Here is a 22,184-nt window from a genome sequence, read left to right as displayed (position 1 = left end):
CAAGTTGAGGACTGTTGCCCTTGGTTGGGGTGTATATTCGGAAGTGAACATGGCTGAATATTTTTAGAGGATGCAAATGCGTCAGGAGAAGGTGGATTTACAGCAATCGAAGAGGAAGCCTCCTGAAGTGTTGGTCAGTGATTGTGTTTGGGTGAAAAAAACCAAGATTTGCACCTAAAGGACGTAGTATTGCATGGCTCTGCACTGTGGTGAAGGTCGCTGCCGGTTATGTTGGACTGGATGATGGTTCGAGGTGGAGCAAACAGGTCAGTGGTGCAGAAGGATTCTACTGTTGCGCTCTCCGGGCAAGGTCCCATTATGCTGGATGATTGTAATTGGGGATTTGATGAGGGTTCCGATATGGCAGTAAGTGGCGAGTGGTGTGTGTGTGAGGGTTCCAGGTCTAGTAAGGCTATGAATGGGGGAGTGGTGTGAGCGGAGAAGAAGTGAGGGGGCAAGTGTCCCAGTTACCTTTGAGTGTGTGGGACTGGGTGTCACTGATGGGCAATTGGGTATGGGTGGCGTTTCTGCCATGCCTGGTGAGGAGCAGTGGGCTAGAGCTCTGAGAAACAAGTCGGTTCTGCTCACGCTTCAAAGCTTAGACTACCTCCAATCAAGTTGAGAGTGCACTTTGGGGTGCCAGGAAGTGGATTGATTTGTTTTGTCCCTTATTTCAGCGTTTCATTGGAAATAGTTTATTTCCTTTGTTACTTCTATGTTCTTTTCTGTTTAATTTTTCTGGTTCTTATTATTTTCTTTCCTGATTGGTGCCACTCTATTGGGGGTCGGGGAGGGGAGGAATGGTAATGGAACTGTTGTAATGGAATCCTGGTGCCTGTCCTCTAGTGTGCTACGTTCTGTGCTGTTAACGTAAGGCGGCTGGGTGGACGAGGTCCGTCGAGCAATGGACTACTGTTCCTACCTTCATACTGCTGGACAATCCTTCACTTAGCCTACACCAATCACTGTGGCCCATTTTGCTTTATAAAATGGCTGAGCCCCTTATTTGGGCAGATCTGAAGACTTCGAAAGGAGTGACAAGAAGAAATAATTTGGAACCTGGCTGAAAGTACAGTCTGCCTTACAGCTTCCGCCAGTGAAAGGAGGCCAGGATTTCCAAAGAGGAAAACACGATCCCTCCCCTTAACATCTCCCAGGGAACAGAGGGAAATACTGAAGTGAGGAAACTCCAGCAGCTCCAGAACGTACCCAGCCAACAAACAGCATGCCCTGCTAGGCTGTGCAAGCAAGCTTCCTAGGTGGGAAGTGCCAGAGAGTCTCTGAACCAAACCCAGGACAAGGACGGTGCCTGCAACACTCCTCAGCTTTTGACCATCTGCCTTAAAGGACAAGTCCAGTGGAGAAGCTAGGAGCAGTGCATCGACAAGCATCAAGCAGCGTCTGCCTTAAAAGGACATTTGAGCCAGTCGAGCACCTTGAGCTGCAACCGACTCCATTGCCGACTTGTCACACCGCAGTTGCTACAGTTGTCCGAGATGCCTCGACCAGTGCTTTAGACCTGCCAACTAGCACTGAAACAATTCCAGACACAGCTGCCTTGTAGGCCAGCCTGCAGCCGTCCATACAGCCTCATCCAACTGCTTGCTGCCAGATACCCACAGCCGTCTGTCTTTTACTCTGTCGCAGGAGCTGCAAAGCACCATGAAACCAACTCGGCGCTGTCGAGCACCAAGAACTTCAAGCACAAAGTACATTGTGGTTCTGTCCGCTCTGGTGCTTCTCCGATGGCCCCTAGTGACATTTTACGACCCATTGCTCCCTTTGAGTTGAAACCAGGTATCCTTGAACTATTGCGATTCATTTACCAACTAGCCTCCTGTCAGTATCCACAGTGCATCCCTTTTTCTTCTCTGAAGCAGTCTGTCCTCTGCATTCATTTACAGGGTGGGTGCTAGAACTGTGTTAAATAATAAAGTAGATATTTTTGTACAACCGTGACTGGATAGTCCATTCCATCATTGGGGAATTGTATTTTGACTGTGGCAACTAACCAACAATCCACAACCTTGGAGATAAGCCTGCCATGCAGTTACCAAAATTGAACAAGGAGGTTTATAGTTTGCTTCTGTTCAGATCCCTTTTGGTGTATTAGGGGTGTGGGGCTGATTGAATGTTTAGAAACCAATATTATCCCTGGATCACTGGTGCCCCGGCAGTTGATTTGTCACTACAAGCATAGACTTGTGTACTCTGGATGGACACAGGCTACAGGCACAGTCTGACCAATCAACTTCTAGGGCACCAGTGGTCCTGGGATAAATATCTGTTTCTAAACTATCAATCAGCCCCACACCCAATACACCAGGGATCAGAACAGATGTAAACAAGAGCAAATTATAAACCTTTAACAGGACAGCACGGCAGTCTTTCCTCCGCAAGGTCGTGGATTGTTAGTTGCCACACAGTGAAAATACAATTACCCAATGATAGAATGGACTAGCCAGTCACTGTTGTATACAAAATACAACAGACTGTTCTAGCACACTACAAAATACAAGCCACCCCGTAAGTGAATGCAGAGGAAACAGTCCCAAAGAAGAAAAAGTGATGCACTCTGGATACAGACAGGAGGGTAGTCGCTATAGTAATGGCAATAGTTCAAGGATACTCGATTTCAACACAAAGGGAGCAACAAATCCTAAAGTGTCCCTAGGGGCCTTCTGAGAAGGAACAGTGAGACAGAACCATAATGTACCAGCTGTAGGAGGTTCTTGGTGCTGGACAGTCAAGTCAGTTTCAGGGCGCTTGCAGCTTCTGCAACATTTCAAGATGGGAGACAGCAGTGGTCATCAGGCAGCAGGCAAATCTGCGAGCAAGGCTGGACAGACTGCTGCAGGCTTGCCTACAAGGCGGGTCAGGAATCGTTGCCTCCATGCTGGTCAGCAGTTGTGAAGCACTGGTTGAGGCGTCGGATAGTTTCAACGACAGCGGCGTAACAGTCAGCGGTGCAATCCATTGCAGCTCAGAGGGGTTCGACTGATTAATAATGTCCTGTAAGGTGGACATCAGTGGATGCTTAATGCACTCTTAGCTTCTTCACTGGGCTTGAGGCAGATGGGCCAAATCATAGGAGTGTTGGAGGCAGCTGCCTTGTCCTTGTGGTTCGGAGACTACCACTTCCGACCTTGCTGCAGAGCCTAGCGGGGCATGCTGTGTGCTGGCTGGATACTGGTTTTGGAGCTGCAGGAGGCTCTTCTGGATTCAGTATCTCCCTTTCCCTGGCAGATGTTTAGGGGACGTATCTTGTTTCTGTAGAGGAGCAGCCTAATGCCTCTGCAGGAAGTACCACCCCCCCTCCCACTTCTATGCTGGGTGCCTGAAAATGTGCCATGCTTGACAACAGCAATCATGACCATTCTGCGGCGAATATTCGAAAGAAGGTACCCGCTAAGAAAACCCTATGAGATGTATTCCCACAGAGATGACAATCACATGGAGTAACTCCCTGAAGAAATATGAAAGAAAAGGAGCTGGTGACGTCACAAGAAATGAACATGAGACATGGAGAAGACTGGCTGAATAAGAGAATGTATGGATCTAGAAACTGATTAAAGAATTGAGTAAACTTTCATATGAGAAAAGAAGAATGCACATGTGAAGAGCACTGCAGAAGATGCAAGACGTTCAATAGATTTACAGGTGCAGTAACACAAGTAGACCGAGATCAAAGAAGATGGCTATACGTAGTGAATAGAATGTAGCCGGAGCTGCCATTATATATAAGCTGGACGTCAGTGTCACAACTTTAGTAAGTGGAGAGAAGGGCGGAGGACTGTCACAGCCTGGTGTCAGGGCTGAAGCAGCCAAGACTGGTTGTCTATTCTTGAAGGTGGTGAATGTGAGGCGGAATCACCCTTTTAAAAAGATGCAAAGAAAGAGCACCATGAGTGCCAAGTTTAATTCATTTAAGGCAATTAAATGCTGCAGGATGGGCCAAATTGTGGTCTCCTGTAATGTGAGCCAAGGATAGAAATGGTAGTTGGGCATGCAGTTCCAGAACTACAATAGCGTGTGCTCACACTACCCTATATTCTCAGACGCAGGGATACTTTGTAAGGCCAAGTTCAAAGAATCTACATGGCAGAAGGCATGAGAGAGGATGGGCTAATTGTTTGGTGAGGTAATCTAGTCCACCACCTGACACCAGGGGTATGATCTTACGTGCTGCTAGTGAGCTGAATGTTCCAGACTGGCACGAGTGTGCCAACCAAGAGAGGGCCATATAACAAAAGGCCTTCTAGTTTGAGAGGCAATAATATGCTGTGTACCTAATACTTAAAGATTACTTGCACTAGGGGTCGGCATGAGTTGTCCACCTGATAGATGTCAAATCGCAACCCAACCCCATGTAGAAAATAGACTTAGTTGTTCCCCTTGAGCATAACAAACACCCGCAAGTTGTTAATTGCAACTTAGTACGACACATTTTACTAAAAGTGATTTTTTTAATGAAATGCTTTGAGAATGCTTGTGTGACGTCTGTTTTAACTCCTCCTTTTAGACAATAAAACAGACTAACTTCCCAACCTCCAGAGTTGGTTCCATTATTTGGTGCAAGTTACTCTGCTTCCCAACCACTGCATGATACATTACCCAAAGGACCTTATGGTTACTTCCCTCTTGGAGGTTCTGGCCTTTCTTCACCGGCGTAAGATGCAAGGCAGACTACCTTCAGCCCAGATCCAATGCAGAGTTCTTGTTACTCCTTGCAAAGTCTTCAGAATCTGCAAAAAGAGGGTCTGAGCACTCAAAGCCAAATGGGCCACAGTGAATGGTGTAGGCTAAGCCTGCCATAATGAACCAATAACGGGTCCCTACCAAAGATCTCCAGTATGCATGAGGTCATAACCAGAGTCCCTCACAACAGAAAAAGTAAAAGGGTGCAAACATGCAATGCTAAGTCCCACCCATCTTCCTGTCTGCTGTGGATCAAAGTGTCTCCCTGGTCAACTGGTCAACGGAGCCCTCTGTGGTTCCCGATTAAAGCAGCAGGTCTCCATTGAGGCTACGATGAGACCAGACTCTCTGGCACTGTCAATCCACATACTCGTACCTTCTAAATGGGGGGTGTTCCTGCACGGGAACACTACTGCAATACATGTAGTCCCAGGCATGACATTTCACTTTCAATCAATACCAAGGACAGGAGCTGGCTTCAAGTTGACAGTGCTCAGGTCCCAGTTCTTTATTCCTGCAGGAGCAGACTATGGCCCCACAGACTCCCTAGGTGTGTTCCCCCTGCAATCCTTTAGTTTTAAATTGCAGAGAAAACAGGGGAAACGGGGAGTGGATAAACTGGTTCTGCTTGCCCCCCTCTGAAGCCTGGCTCTGCATTGGAGACACCGACCTGTGGACAAAGCATACAGATTGTACATTACCACATGGAATACTTCCCAACTTCCCAAGTAGAACTTAACTTACATTCTCTCATACCAGATAGCCTTCGCTATAAAAAAAGGCAGTTGTGAAAATCTCCTTCACTGAGTTTCTCTACACCTTAAATGTGTTCTGTAATTCACTTGGGCTCTTGGCTTATTTTGAGATTGACTCTTACTAAATAACTCCAAACAGTCTATAATGGATCCCTCAGAAAGACATTTCCAATCGTTTTTTTCTTTCTAGCTTAAGCTCTTCATTTTACTCAGGACCTTAACATAATGGGAATCATGGTTCCCGAAAATTAGATTATCTGTCCCAAGTCTAAAACTCTATTAACAATTGTGATCGAGTTGCCTCAATAGTTTTTTCCTTTAATACTGTCCGCCAGGAAAGCGCATCAGTGCACATTAACCCAGTCAGCTCCAAGTTGCCTCACTAACCACGCTCTCAAAACACTGAAAAGGGAAGGAAACCGCAGTCCCTTAGTTGTCAATTTGACAGACACGTCAACTCTAAATGGGCTCTCAAGTGCGGCACAGTGTGCACGCACCAAGACTACAAACGCAGGGTCCTTTACTTGTAGGTCGGAAACGCTTCCAAAAAGGCCTGCCGTTACAGAAAAATGCAGATAAATACTAGCGCTGTTGGGATTAGTACACGCGCTACCCCGGGGTGAGAGACTATTTATGAATGTTGCCTTGGAACACAGACAATTTCACAATTGACTTCCAAGAGTGCCTCGAGGAGCGAGTAAAAGCTTCTGGCAAACTTCCAACAAAACAGGAATTTAAATAACTAGATTGATAGAGGTCTCTTGAAAAACTAAACAGTTCAACGTTACCTTAAAAAACATTAACGGCACTTCACTTAGCTTTCTAGCTGTATGCTCTTTCACCTGAACTCAAGTCTCCATTTGCTGCCAAATACTGTGCCTCTTCTCTAGACCTTAAATCTTGACTTTGGTTTCTTTTCATCATTTCTTGGCTTTTCAAAATGTTGCGTTTTCTCAGGAGCTTGATGAACTGCAACCATCTAAACTGGGTACCTGAATGAAAGGCAGTTTAGAACCTCTCAAGGTTCCAAACTACCTCAGTGGGATCCTCCGGACTCCCATCGTATGCTAGTTAAGGAAGACTGGAATTCGATTTAGTAAAATTTAATTTTAAGATCTACCAGGTCTGCTGCTTTTTCACACCTGCCCTGAGCGGCCTAGGGCCTTTCCTGGCAATTAGACTAGGGAACCTAACAAGTGCATTTGAAAGGTTGTATTTCCTGTCTCCTTTGTTAGCATCTGCAGCCATGCCCCACGAAGACCAATTTGAATTTAACAAATTAGTATGTGCTTAAAAAAAAAAAATCCATGGCTTTTTAGTTAATTAGGCTGGCCATTGCAGGGGAAAGGCGTGGCCCTCCCATTATGAGATTCCATGGTGTACTCCTGGCTGTCATATCCCAATTAAATTTGAGAGGGGTACTGCGCCTGTAGGCTGTGTCCACCCAGAGTACACAGGTCTATGTATGTTGTGCAGTGATCATAGGAAAATGTGTGCAGATTAGCCCCACACTTTCCAGGGGTTGATCTATCATCCAATTTCATATAAAAAGTTTTAAAAAGCAGCGCACACCTACAGTGCGGATGGTCGAACTCCTCTCAAGGATGCTCCCATTTTCACGGTCCACAGGGTAATGGGGTGAAAGGGTTATGGAGGTCGTATAGATATAAAGTCAGCCTTATGCCTTAAGGACTCGATAAATCACCAATTCTGCTCTCCTTTGTACAAGTGTGTGCTCTCTGCACAGAACGAGTCACAATCAATTAAAAAAAATCATTGTTTCCGCACTTAATACACACTTCATTTGTGTCAACTACTGCATTTCCCTGATTTTATGTGCTGGTAAAGTTTTCATAATAAAACAAAGGTGATGGCTGGAAGGTTTAGAATGAATATGAACCTCTGGCATTGCCCTGGGCAACCTTCCAGACCATTGTTTTTCACCTGCCAAGCCATTGCAGAAGGGGAAATACCATGTGCAAATCAGGCTTGGTCCCACATGCACTTGGTATGCTGCCTGGGCCCAGGATACTGTTGGGCCCATCCAGTCTGGCCCCCGGACAGCCAGACATACACCATGGCCCTGGGAAGGCTTAGCTGCCCCCCCACACCCCTCCCCCCCCCCCCCCCCATCAAGCATCTCGGTCCCCTTTGATTACTCCCTGGGGCTCCTCACATGCCACCCGGTGCCATAAGCAAGACTTCGGCCCTGGGGAACGCGCGAGTCAGCAAGCCCTCCCGCCATGGCAAGTCTCTCTCCTCTTTTTAGGTCCTTTCGATTCTGCTCTTCCCCTGTCCAATCCATTCTAGAAAGTACCAAGTTAGCAAACATCTGTAAATTACGTGTGGCAAAAGAACCATCCAGGTCTCCAACTTTGTCATTCGACAAATGAAATTAAAGTGCATCCCTATCATACAGAGACAGACCGTAACATTGAAATAAGTGCTATATCAGTACATCATGACACCTGTAGCGTAATCCACAAATCCACGTTATAGCATATTACATTCCCTACTATAATAGGTGAACCAAAGTTAAATCTCTGTGTCCCGAATACGACCAAAGAGATTAAGGCTCTGCGTTGTCCAAAATGTTTTGGCTTACTATAATTGCAAACTCCCTTCTCAGGACCTTTGTATACTATATCGAGGTGACATTGCATCAGACGATAAATGGCAATTTAGATCCTTCCGTCATTCTGCATACCGGTTGTCAAGAAATGACTAGTTAGTCAGTGCCAATTTAATGTGTCTTACTCCAATATTACTATTTTAACTTATATTTTTAGCCTCAAACTCATGAATGCCAGAGAAACATGTATTCAACCATCATAGGTAGATTCATCTCTGTAGTTTGATTCCTTCATTCATGGTTTATTATCTAACATGGCATTATTTTAAATAATGGTAGAGGTACGTGCTCGCTAAACGAGCATCATATTTACCTTAGGTTTATTTTTTGAATTCATCCATTAGTGTCAATCTCGGATTGTTTCCACCCACGAAGAATATTTGCCATTGAACAAAAACACAGAGAAAAGTGGGAGGGGGGAAGCGGGGGGAATGTTGCTTTGTGGGTTTACTAGACCACATACAGCAAGCTCAAATAAGCCAATTTTTTACCTCCTCGGTTTAGTTTCGCGTGGAGACCGCTCCTGGTACCGGTTCCCACCAGCTCCCAGTTCAGTCGACGTAATGCCTGCATTCGTCTGACATGCGTAACATTTAAGCGTAAAAGCAGCTTCCCCTCCATTTATCATGAACTACAAATCTCTCCATCTTGGAAGTGGCTAAACGCCATCGATCTCACTATGGCACATACACTAACACGTCTCATGACACCAATTTAGCTAAACTTTCTCAATTTTTGTGTAAGTCTGCATTTAACTACTTTGTGAGTAAAAGACTAGACTCGTTAAAATGTGTGGCTTAATCTGCATGGTCAGATCATAGCCATAAAGACAATTAATGTCATCACATCAATGATGGGCACCCTAGCATCTTTAAGGGTGGCGAGAAGGCCTTCATGTGCAAGTACCATCATGTTGGATTTGGTTAGGGATTATACATTTGTTCTTGCTTCATCATTTCGCATTTGAATCATTCCTAAAATATCTGCAAGACAACTACATAGCTCTCAACCATTTGTGTGGCAAAGGCAGGTGAAAACACCGGATTGTGTTTTTGGCGGGTGAAAGCCCATTGAAACAAAATGGGCCTGCAGGAGGCTTGGCGGGTGAGTCTGCTGTTTACGAGGCGGGTGACAGTATTCCGCTTAAGAGGCCTCAATCACCAGGTCAGGCATCGGGGCTTCAAGATGGAGACTATTTCATGATTGATGCGTGTTATTTCGACCCTGTTCCTCACCCTTTCGGTTTACCTCAGCCCTATTGTATTTTAAAAAGCTATTGTGGCGAGTAATAAATTGAGAGCAAAAGACACCAGCATTCAGATGACATTTCAATAAGGACACTATATGGCACAAAGAATGTAAACATTAGCACGATTACTAGTGCATTGAGGTTTTCTGACTTGGAAAAACAGGCTCTCAGAAATTACAGTTTCAGGATTTAATTTTAAACTGTCAATACCACCCTCCAACTCTCTCGGGCCAGATGATATCCAGGAGGCAAACTGAGTGCAGATTTCCGTGAGTTGCTTAGAAAGAGTAACCATTTCAAGCAACTTGCACAGCACTACAAAGTGTCCGCCCCTAAAGCCCAATCAGTTCCTAGCAGGAATAAGCTACTCCTGGGTAAACATTTCTTCAAAATTAGAAAGATGGCTAGGTCTCATGGCAGCCTGCACTCGAGGATCAATCTTTGGTTGTGCCCCAGGTCACCATAGCGAGTCAGATGCCGGCTGCACTGTATGGGGACTGCACTGGGGATTTCATCGGGGTGGTCGTAGCGGGGCGCAGGAGAGGTCAAAACCAGTGCTGCTCTGGCATATGACCTGCTAGAGATTCTTGCAGGCTCATTTTCGATAACTCACAATGAGCATGGTTCATTGTACGGTCAGAATAAGAATGGACAGTCACTAGTTATATCTAAAAACTGGGAAGGACAAAGTCCATAAAACGAAAATTGCCAAAACGATTAAAACCCTCTCGTAAGTTCCACCTTCCTTGGAGGTGAAGGCTCATGCACAATATGGGGCAGACATTCCAGTGCGCCCAGCATCGGGAGGATTTGGTAAATTGGGAACTTCATCCAGACCCACTATAGATCGTTCACGCGTTGTGGGACCTGATCCAGCTGGATCAGGTTGCTTCCTAGCTCAATAATGAGACATTTTAGATCAGATGGGTTGGCAACTCGCGCCTTCAAGCAGGAATGGGGTTCATTAGGTATTCCTTCCATTCACAATGATGGCTCTGGTTCCCTTACCAGTTCAGGGGAATTATAAATAACCCGATTTTGGCCAGTGCATGACTGGTACTCCAAAGGCAAACCACTTCCGTTATGTTCACTTAGAGAATTGTTGAGGGGTCCCCAATGGCAAGTGACATTTCATTAATATTTCAGGAGAAAAGAGGCGGATGGCATGGTTCACTTTAAGGATAGACAGTCTGGCATTTCAGACACCTTCAAACCTTACCCAGAAGTCCTGCGATTCCATTACTTTTAGATCACACAAAAATCAGCCATGCTGAAATGTGTTGACTGAACAGGATAGCAATACCATTCAGGGAGGTGTGGTTGAGGTGGTGACATTCTTTTGGCAAATTTATTCTGTACAGCTTCCTGCCGCACAGTCCATAGGGGCACCATCTCCACCCATTAGGTCACTTATGGGGTAGCATCCCATGGTCACTATATTAGTGAGGAGTAACAGTCTCTATTCCCCTTTTCCTAGTACAAATAAGCCGGGTGTCCATTTGGGGATATTTGAGACTGGCCTCTGAATGAGAGGTCTGTGAAACTAAACTTTGTGCTATTGATTTGTCTCATGGCTTTTTACACAGGTTGACACCACATTAGATCTTACAAGTACGGTGTTCACACATGGTCAGGCATGTTATACGACTGAATACACAGACTACACAGTGCCAAGAGTCCCTAGCCTTTCCGATAATTCTCAGCGGTGTGTAGTTTTTGGTTTAAACACAGATTTGGGCGCCATTCTTAAAAGCGGGGCAACTGCATCCACATACCACCGTACCTTTCATTGTAAAGGGATTATGCATGCTTCAACAATGGTCCAATCAAAGATTCGAAGTGTACCTAATAGTTCATGCCTTGCTTAGAATTCTGATAAGTCCTAGTAGTTCCCCACAGTCACAAAGGTGAATAAAATCCTTTTCCCCAGATTGTATTAGTTGTCGTAATATGGTTGGAGCAGTTGGGCCCCAAAAGAGGTCTTGAACTAGTTGACCAGCAACTATGAAATGAGGAATAGCAGAAGGGTGTTCTATATGGAACAAATTAAGATGATTGGAAATGGACTTATGGGACGAGCATTTACAAAGGATTGTGGAGGCAAGTTTGTTTTATTGTGGCTGTAAAATAAGGGAAAAAGAGTAAAGTGCATCATCGCATAACACTGCTGTCCATGCCCATAATAGAATCACAACCGTCGGTCGTGGCCTACTAGGACCAGCAATCTTCAAGGCAAGCTAGATATTGATTTCAAATCAAATTGGACCTAGGCTACTTGCGCACATATACCCTCCCGGTATTCTTATTGTCAAGGTTACTTCAACATTTTAGAACAAGACCATCTTTATGTTCATTTTCTAAATTCGATAACAGCCAGCGTGTGTTTCAGCCACCTCATGGCCTTCCTCGGGCCTGCATTACATAACCAATTCAAACACTGGAGTTATCACACATCATTGTTGGTTACGTGCATGCCAATTATTTCAAAATCACATGTTGAAAATGAGAAGACCTTTTTATAAAAGACAATCAAAGTCCATAAATTCCACACACGATGTGTACATGGTGTGGTACACAATTGTTTAGTCCAACCAAAAATTGTTGGAAAAACAAATCTGAGAAGGGAAGGTGAAAAACAGGTAAGAGATACAAGGCGAGAGCTAAGAAAAAAGGAGAAACAAAGGGAAAAACTAAAATAAATCATCAACGACTCAATCTTATCAAGTCAATTTTGCACAGTACTGCATTAGTGCAAGCGTGAACTCCATTCAATGGTTATTCATCTGACCTCCGTTATTGGAAAATGGTCACTTCCTTAATAATTGCATGAGTGCAACGGTGCAAGAAAGTGATCAATGGTGTGTTCAAAAACTGAGTGAAAACTGCATAACACTCATGCCACCTGTGTCAACCACCTTGAACAACAACTATTGTGCTCCCTAAATCACGCTCTACGCCACCTCTTCCTTCTTGATCACCAACCATCGTGTATACGCAAAAACCATATCAGGCACACCTTACATGGACCACGTATATATGTGGTCAAACCAACTCCCCCCAAAAATGGTTGACATGTAGCACTTCCTTGCACAGTAGTTACTAATATGAACACCAACTCGCAAAAATAAACCAATGCAGTTGGAAATTCATAAATCAAAATGGGTGGTGTGAAGTTTCCATATTGACTAAATATATACATACCCATGTATTCACCTCGTCGGTCTTCATCAGATTGTTGCGTGACTGTATAGCAATTACCTTACGAAGCGATAAACGGGTCTTATTCCTAAAACAAAATAAGACAATCTGTGTAGAATCTCTAACCCCCCCGACTCAGTACGACAAACAGTAAAACTAAACATATATCCCCAGCTAGTCCGAAATTTACACTGCTGACAAGTTAATCCCAGCTCCCTGGTGCGATGAGTTGCGGCGTTCTGGGCGGGTTAAAGCAGAGAACTGCCGTTGTGGCCAAATGTCATTTAAATGGCGCGACGTTGCACGGCTGACGCCACACGTTCGTAGTAAACAGCAGTGCGCGCGGCCGCCTTGCTTTGGAATGCCCGTGCGGTTAACGCTTCCATCATAATTGGACAGACTGTCACTCGTAACTCAAATGAGCGCCCTACACATTGAGAGTTGTGCAAACATGTCACTAAAAATATAAATCACGGATGTGCCCATTCTGGTGTCCTGCAGTTGCTCGAGCAGAATAGTAACTGCATGTCAGTATTTTCGTCAGTATTTTCAGTTTCACAGATCACTGACCACTTCAGGAAATTATTCAACTAGGTCACTATGTGACATACTTGCCAACATTCTGTGACCAATAAGATGTAGGATTTTTCAAATTCAAAAATAATTTGGATAGCAATGACATCACAGGAAAATACAACATACATTGTTGGCACCATTAAAGCATTCTAAAATACACAACCCATCAAACAGCACAACATGGAAAGATGTTCAATGTATAATTCAATTACACAGAAGGTAATCACACAGATCTGATAGGCAATGTTTGCCAATGCTCTGTAGCAGCAGCTGGGCAATACATATGTATTCCTGCAGTGCAAGTTGAACACCAAATGACATGGAGACCGATATCTCTCCCCCCCCCCAGTCTGATGGGCAGGTGCTGTGTGATGGTGTTACGCTCTGCCACTTGCCTTCACTGGTGGTTCACCTAAGGGTTGTACCGGCAAGAGTGCTTGTAGCTGTCAGGTCACTAATTGTTCTGGGCCCAATCAAAGTAATCACCTACCAGCCCACCTTGTAGACAGAATAATTAATGTGTTGCATGCTTTGGCCTGCAGGCTGCCTTAGCGTCTCATATATCCAACTGCTTTTTTACAGTGGCAGGTAATTTAATCACCCAAATCTGTAGACGGTGGTACTTCTTAAAAAGCACTAGACTACTGCCTAAATCTGTAGGGTCAGCAAATATGCTATGAATAATTTCTGAATAATCAATGGACCGCTAATGTTACTGCTCTGCTTTAGAATGTGGTGACGTAGCATGCCAAGCGGTTACCGTCACCATTCACTCACAAACAACGAGCGATCATTCATTAAGAATCTTCAGTAAAGTTTATTAACTTAAATGATTGTTCCTTCACAGCATTACACCAAATGTTGCAATAAAAAAAAAATAGTGCATATTCATTTCAAAGTCAGTCCCCCTTAAAACCACGGGCTACCTTAAGAGGGAGAGGAAGGGATGCAACGCCTGGAGGGGAGGAAGAGGTGGCTTGGTGCAGCCCGGGAAGATCAGTAGGTACATGGGAATAACTGGCTCTAATTATTGGAAGTGGCTGTATGAGGAAGGGGAGGATGCAAACAACGTGGTCGGCGGCCGGGCTTAGGAAGGTCACAGCTTCATTTCTAAAGTATTGGTGGGCCATCCAAGACCAATTTTTGGAACGCTTCGCAGCAGAAGGCTGCTTTTACCACATGTGGTTTTGATGATGACTTGACTATTTTCATCGTGTTTTCACTGAGTGTAAGGTGGATCCAGGGGATGCCTGCTAGGCTAGTGGTGTAAAACCTGGGCCCACCTGGCTCAATTTTTGGGACTTCACCCACATTTGTACAAACTGTGCATATAGTGGCGATTCCTCCTGATGGTGGATTGGACATTGTCACTGCAACAGCTGGTCATGTGGATGGTGATGCACTTTTAGCCTGCAAGGAAGGTGGTATGATTTGCGGCCTTTGTGTGTTTTAGCAAGGGTGCTCGTGCGCTCAGTGCCATGGATGGTGACGGACAAGTGGCGCCCCAACAACCTCCTGCACAAGGTCAGCCTCAGGCACAAGCCCCCGTGTTACCAGGCCAACCTCCAGCGCAACCCCATGCATTGCCTGTTCTACCTCAAGCGCAGCCCCCTGTGCCACTGGTTCAAACTCCAGCACAGCCCCCTGCAATGGCTGCACAACAACCACCTTCAGACCTTAAGACCTCCAGGTGCTCTCCCACCAATGCCGGATATCTCAGGTGCACCTTCGAGCTTGGGGCCACGCTGGAAGATGTGGATGGACAGACTTGAAAATGTATTTGAGGGTCACGATGGAGACAAATGACGACAGCAAGTTAGCCACCTTGCTGTAATGTACTGGGCTGGCGGTGCACAAGGTTTTTTCTCTCTTCAACCCTGTGATGTCGCCTACGTGGTGGCTAAAGACGCTCTCCATGACTACCTTCTCCCCCTTGCAAACGCAGACTATGAGAGGTTACTCATGGGGGCAGCCCGTCAGAAAGATGACACTTTCTATGGAAGATTGAAGAGTCTGGCGGTGCCCTGTGCATGGGTTGACAGACTATGATCAGGAACCAACTAATCCAGGGGTGCGCATGTGGAAAATTGCGCAGACAAGTCCTGAGGGACCCGGGCATCACCCTTCCGTGCATCATGGAGCGGTGCCAGGAGGTAGCTGAACTATGTGCGTCTGCATGTAGGCTGGGGATACGGTCCAGCAAAACGGAAGACATCTGTGCTGTAGGACATGGCAGAGGAGCCAGATGCTCGGGGATGAGACCACGGGAGAGGGGGTCAGCCCCTGTCACTTGTACTCCAAGTGTGGGTATGACCGGCCTCACCCTGTGGAGTGCCCAGCAGTGAGAAGACCTGTGGCAGGTGTGGGGGTGCTGACCACTATGCACAAATGTGCAGAGCCAATACTCCAGTGGTAGTCCAAGGCCCAGAGAGAGTGGGGGTTCTTCCGGCAGCAGCGCTCATCAAATGTTGCGCAGGTTGATCAAGCAGCTCCGGATGATGAAGAGGAAGAAAATGTCTTGTTTCCAGTCTGGGAGTGTTACAAGGAGACAACCTCAATGTCAGTGTTTGTGAACGATTCCTCTGTCCCGGCCCCAAGGCACGCATATTCACTTTTGGGGGCGCCGACCCAATCCCGCTGGACGGTGCATTTATGGCGGGTCAGTGATAAGAGCCCGGTTCTAGGTTACGCCAGTCAACAACACCTTGCTGAGTTGCACAGTGGCAGAGGAAATGGGCATTGTTACCTTCGCATATTCTGTCTACGTCAAGGATATTCATGTACCTCGAGAAGTATGCAGCTCTATTCGAGGGGATTGGGCGAATGGCTGGTGAGCCGATGACGTTGCACATGGATGATTCAGTCCAGCCCATTGCCCTCAAACACAGGTGGGTCCCATTTCATCTCAGGGAGCTGGTGGACAAGGAAATGGACAATTTGGTCAGGCTGGACATAATCAAGAAGGTAGAGGGCCCGACACCATGGGTGTCCCCCCAATTGTGGTGGCCAAAAAGCCAAAACTGACTGTGCGAATCTGTGTCGACATGCACCTACCCAACAAGGCCATTAAGAGGCAGTGACATCTGACACCCACAATTGATAAGAACTCCAGAGTGCCCGCTTCTTTTGAAGCTTGACCTCCGTGCAGGATATCATGTGGTGCTGCACCCCGAATCCAGGTATATAACAACTTTCACCACTCATCAAGGCCTCTACCGATAAGAGACTGAGCTTTGGGGTGTCATCGGTGGCAGAGGCGTTTCAAAACATCATTCGAAGGGCACTGGCTGACCTGGATGGCGTACTAAATATCAGCAATGATCTCCTCGTGTTTGCCAAGTCGGAAGAGAACACCTGGTCAAGCTGGCAAAGACTGAATGCCTACAGTGATTGGGCCCTACGCTACACTGCGACAAGTGCGAGTTCCTGAGGACAACCATTGAGTTAGTCTTCAGGGAGGGAGGTGTGTTCCCCAGACCCACACAAGGCACTGGTGTAACAGGGGCCCCGGCAGTGAGGGGGGTCCCCGCCAGCACATGTCCTGGGAGGGGCCCCCACTGATTTTTTTTGTTGCAAAAAATTCTCTTTTTGAATTCCCTCTGCATGTATAAAGAAATTATTTCTGTAACAGAAATAATTTCTTTATGAAGTCAGAGTGACTTCAAAAAGAAACGATGGGCCTCATTACGGGTTTGGCGGCAACTGTGCCATTGCTACCAGCAGGTTGCCGCCAGACCCGTAATGATTTACAGGCGCCCGACTTCCCCTTAACACCGGGGAATTACAACCCCAGCAGTCTGGGAAGTCAGGCGCAGGCAATTGGTAAGTCCCCATTTCCATAAAGTCCTATCCGACTCTATGGGAATGGGGACCATAGAAGCACTGGCACCGTTAATAACGGTGCCAGTGCTTGCGTGAAAACTATGCGGGTGGGCGCCATTCTGCCCAGCAGGTCTGACCTGCCGGGCAGGACGGCAACCGCCCGCAGAGCTGTAGTACGCAGGCCCGGAAACAGTGCCAGTGAGTTTACAGTCCGGCATAGTTGTAATGAGGCCCAATTTCTTTTTTAAGTGTTAGGGCTCCCCTCAACCCCATTATGTGTGCGAGTATGTTGAAAGGGTTCACACTTAAATGTATAGGTGGCTTCCTGTGTGAGTGTATGGTGAAAGGGTGCACACTTAAATGTATGGATGGCTGGGTGTGTGTGTGTATATGGTGAATGGTGTGTGCTTGTGTTCAGGGGCGCAACAAAACCTACTTTTTGGGGGCTAACCCTTCAAATGTTGGGAGGGGTGCCAACTTCATGGGCAGTGGGGGGCGGGGCAAACTTATTTGTTTGGGTCATCCAATTTCTTTATGCATTTTTATGAGACTATTCTAGTGCAGCTTCAATGTTACAAGCAGTTAACCCTCTCCTTTAAGGTTTAAAGCACCCACTTATGACTGCTGTGAGAATGAGTGGTCTCCTGTTCCCTCTCTACCCTTCCAATCACTCCCCTGGCATGCAAATATTAAACCCACATCACGATTTCATTTGCCTAAAAAATGTGGCATTTGAATGCAGGTACTAACAGTGAATTGCTTTATGTTAGTAATTGGGGGGTTCTTGTTAACAGAGAAACCCAGGTGCCATTTAACATCTGTTCTTTTCTGTCTGGCAACTGCTCTGAAGGTCAGGCATGTCTGGTCAACATAGCCCAACATTTCAGGGGGGCGGGGGGAGAAGGAGTGCTGAATCCCAGTCAACTCAATGGTGTTGCACCAATACTTGTGTTTAATGCCTGGATTACCTATTGGTAATCTTCATTACTCCTACGCCCCATTCTTCCTCGTCCCAGTGTGTATGAGACAGTACTTGTGTATAAGGCACTCTGCCTCCTACACAAGTACTGGGATGAGGTAGAGGTACATGGAATCAATGCTTGATTTAGCTATCTGCAATCTTCATTACTCCTAGTCCCACTCTTCCTCATCCCAGTACTTAGCTATGAGGCAAGGAGCCTCAACCGTAAGCTCTGGGGCAAGGAAGAGGGACATGGAGGTAATTCTGGGCCAAGGATCTGATTTTGGAGGTTGGGGTGGGAGGGAGAGGGGATGTGGGGGGGCAGGATTATACGACAAATAATGGCTGTCCATGTCCAGGCTAAGCAGGCATGATATGTGGCATTAGTGGCTAGAAAGGCATTTTGGTGCAGCCAGTCTAGTCATTCCTCAGTTTGGTATGACTTTTTTTTTTAATGGGGCATTTATGATAAAGCAGTCCTGCTAAGTGAATTACCTGGCTAGACTGCCATTTGGGTGCTGCCAGTCAGACGTTTCTTACTGCAGCATTGTATATTTTTCTGGGCATCTGTGATCAATTGATATGATATAAGTCATTTATAACGCACCTGCACACGTGTTTCTAGGCGCGACAAGACAAGGGATGGAAGTTGAGGGAGGACAAGACAAACAATCTTACTAGGCCTTATGTCATTCCGATTGTGCAAGTGCGATAACGAGAAGCGCAAGGGGAAAGGTACGGGGCAAGTGCAAGGGAGAGGGGAGGGGAAACCGGGCAGCATTGCTCTGAGCAAGTGCTGTCAGGGCAGCACAGCTCTGGGTAGTGCAAGGAGAACAAGAGACTGTAGGGTTACAGCCCCTAAGTGCATGGTAGGACCAGAGGCAGTGCAAGGGTGACTGATCAAGAAAGTCTCGACTCAGTGAGACTCTGAGGTAGCCAAGCAACCAGTCGGTACAGCAGACAGTTAGGTCAGGTAGGCCAGCAGGGGAGGGAGAGAGAAAGCAGAGAAGAGGAAAGTTTTGAGCTGGTTCCAGAACTTCAGATGGTCTGCTAAAGCTCGAGAGGGGCAGGGAGGCTATTACAGAGGGAGGCACCTGTAGAGGAGAGATCTACCCCCCCACTCTCTTCCTGGAGAAGCGTTTAACCCTTAGAGACTTGTAGGTAGCTGAGCGAAGGGCTTGAGAAGGAAGATATTTTGTAAGAGTGTTGGATGTAGTGTAGGCCTCGGGTCCAGAAAGCTTTGTGGACAATGCAAAGGGTCTTGAACTTGATACTTGCAGCAACTGGGAGCCAGTGGAGAGATTTCAGGGCTGGAGAGATACGATCCCTGTGCTTGAGGCCAAGGATAAGTCTTGCAGTCCTTTTCTGGATTAGTTACAGGGGCTGAATAGTAGAGAAAGGCAGATTGAGAAAGGCTGTTGCAGTAGTCCAGCCTAGAGAGAACCAGGGCTCTGCAGACAGTGAGCTTCTGGGGGAAGTGAGAAAGGGAAGAGCCCCTTTGAGGAGCAGCTGGTAGACGTCCCACTGAGATGCGAGGAGAGAAAGTGGAGTCAAAGATGACACCAGTGTTGTTTGCCTCACAGGAAGGCAAAGGAAGATGGCCCAAGGTGGGCGGCCAGAGAGGGAAAGCAGGGGCAGGAGTCCAAATGAGAAGGATCTCCATCTTACTGACATTAAGGCAGAGATAGTTGGAGGCACACCAATCCTGAATCGCGGATAGACGGTCAGGAATGAGCGAGAGAGGAGTCTGAGGGGAGCCTGAAGGAAAGCGGAGTGTCATCCGCATAACACTGAAAGTTAGGAGAATGTAGAGATTAGGTAGGTCAAAGGGGCCACATAGAGGTTGAAAAACCAGAGCGAGAGGATGGAGCGGGGAGAAAGAGACCAAGTTGGACCTGGGAGGGGCAGTCCAAGAGGAAGGAGGTCGCCACTCAAGGGCCTGATCCGTGATGCCCAGGTTCTCATGGAGTCGATTGATCAGGATGGAATGGTTGACCATGATCAGGAAAGATCAAGGAAGATGAGGACAGAAGGAATGCTGGAATCAAGGTTGAGAGCAGAACTTCACAGGTGTTCAGGCCAGCAGTTTCCGGGTCTCTAGCACTGAAGCCAGACTGATGGTCATGGAGACCATGAACAGATTCCATGTGGAGTGTAAGCTGGGAGATGGCCAGCTTTTTCAACAGTTTGCCCCGGAAAGGGGTGATGGAGATTGGGCGCTAGTTTGCCGGGAAGGCAGGATTGACAGAAAGCTTCTTGAGGAGTGGGTGCATAAGGGAGTGCTTAACGGGAGAGGGGCAAGCGATTACAGAAATCGGTCAAGGCTGGAGCGAGGGTGTCAATATGGTTCTTGATGGTTCTGGTGGAGCAGGAGAGCACCTGTTTGGAGGACACCTTCATAGATCGGACTTGTGTAGAAACCTCGTCCGGTGTTGTCAGAGAGAAAGAGGAGAAAGGAGGAAGAGAGGTAGAGATGGCCAAAGGGGGGCCAAGAGAGGAAGAGGGAAAGGAAGTGGAGATGGAGGAGTTTTAGCATAGAAGTGAGATGGCAGAGCCATACAGAGGGCCTGGGAGAGAACAGGAGATGTAAAGACCTCAACAGGATTGACAAGTTCTTTTTCAGATTTTAAAGAGTTTGGCCGTGTTGTTAGAGGCCAGAGAGACACAGGCTTGAATGTGTGTTCTTGATGAGTTATATCTTCGACTGCCATTTTGGTGCAACCAGTCTAGATATGTCTAAATGTGGCCTGGCAAGCTTTACTATATTGTTATTACATGTCGACACTGGTCTACCTTGTGCAGCCAGTTGGACATGTTTTCATTGTGGCATGGCATTTTTAATAGCAAAGCTTTAATGTTCCTGTGCTCTGTTGGTGACTTGCATCTATTGGATTGGTGCTACCCTACAAAACAATATGCAAACACTGACTTTTTAGCCAATTTTTCTCACTGTGTGCTGTATGTTATATTCAAACACATGTACATCTTTCTCCTAGTGCAGTGTGCGGCATATTCGTTCAGCAGCACGTTTGTGTGTATTGCGCAAGTGTGATAATCTAAGCTGGCAAGTGTGACCCTTGATTTGTTGCTGAGTTTGGGGTGCCCCCCCTCAGCATGGCTCGCAGGGGGGCCCCCACATCTTGTGTTACGCCACTGGCACAAGATGAAAGACATTGTCAATGCCCGGCCCCCTGAGAATGTTTCAGAAGTGAGGAGCTTCCTGGGAATGGTCACGTATTGTGGCCGTTTCATCAAGAACTTGGCACCACGATCTGAGCTCCTCAGTGCCCTCACTAAGGACATGACCTGGCATTGGGGACCGCTCGAGCAGGCAGCCTTGGATGATATCAAGAGAGCATTCACAGCTGAAGACATGGTGTTTTTCGATCCCACCCTCCAGTCAGAAATAGTGGTGGACGCCAATCCGTTTGGCCTTGGGGCAGTGCTGATGCAGATTGATGCCAATAAGGAGGTCTGCACCGTCGCATATGCCAGTAAGGCGTTGTCAGAGAAACGATACTCCCAAATCGAGCGGGAAGCACTTGCCATGCTGTGGGGCTGTTGCCATTTCAGACTATGTGCTGGAATGACCCGTGACCATGGTTACAGATCACAAACCACTGCTGCCCATACTGGCGGGTCATCGTCCAAATCTCCGGCAAGAACCGAACACTGGATGTTGGCTCTGTTGGAGTATGGGGCGACACTGGTGTACAGGCCGGTGAGTAAATTACACAGACTACCTCTCAAGTCACCCGCCAGAGGGCACTGGCGGGTCACAATCCAGGTGTGGGGTGGAGGCGGATGAATATGTGCAGCTTGTGGTGAAGGCAGCTACAAGCAACTCTGCCAGTAAAGGAACTAGAGCAGGCTTCCGCATCCTCAAAGCGGCCATCGAGCAGGCCTCGTGGCGGATGGTGATACTCTGGCAACAAGAACCCAAGTCGGCACTGGAACAACTGGAGGGTGCGGGGTGAATTGACCTTCGCAGAGACTGTCCTACTGTTGAGGAAACCACATTGTCATTCTGCAGAGCAGGACGCAGCAGATCATGCTTGCCCATCAAGTACACCAAGGCGCGGCTAAGACCAAAGCTGCCCTGAGGGAGCCTGAAATCGAGACCATGCAGCGAGGAACAAAGCCATGGGAAGTGGTCCACGCTGATTTTGGTTCCACATCAAGGGGCACACATTTCCCGTTGGTGGTGGATGAGTTGTCCCGCTATCCAGAAGTGGAATTCATAGAGTGTGGGTTTTGACAAGGTGGTTGTGGCAATTTGAGAACATTTTTGCC

General features: G+C 46.9%; 1 protein-coding gene across 2 annotated transcripts in view; it reads right to left on the bottom strand.

The window, feature by feature from the left end:
• Positions 1-22,184, bottom strand: part of EIF4E1B (eukaryotic translation initiation factor 4E family member 1B) — a 170,370-nt gene that overhangs the window by 49,440 nt on the left and 98,746 nt on the right. The window contains exons 1-2 of one of the 2 annotated variants that reach the window (XM_069651477.1): positions 12,723-12,923; positions 12,536-12,620 (exon numbers count right to left, since the gene is read on the bottom strand). The exons of the other annotated variant lie outside the window; for it this stretch is intronic. Coding sequence (XP_069507578.1) covers positions 12,536-12,562 — 27 coding nt within the window. The 5' untranslated portion in view covers positions 12,563-12,620; positions 12,723-12,923. Of the gene's footprint in view, positions 1-12,535; positions 12,621-12,722; positions 12,924-22,184 lie in introns of those variants that run through there. 2 annotated transcript variants of the gene reach the window in all.

The sequence above is a fragment of the Ambystoma mexicanum genome, chromosome 3p (genome assembly GCF_040938575.1).
Source record: "Ambystoma mexicanum isolate Mex_15411 chromosome 3p, UKY_AmexF1_1, whole genome shotgun sequence".
NCBI classification, from domain to species: domain Eukaryota; kingdom Metazoa; phylum Chordata; class Amphibia; order Caudata; family Ambystomatidae; genus Ambystoma; species Ambystoma mexicanum.
This window is presented reverse-complemented; position numbering and strand designations above follow the sequence as displayed.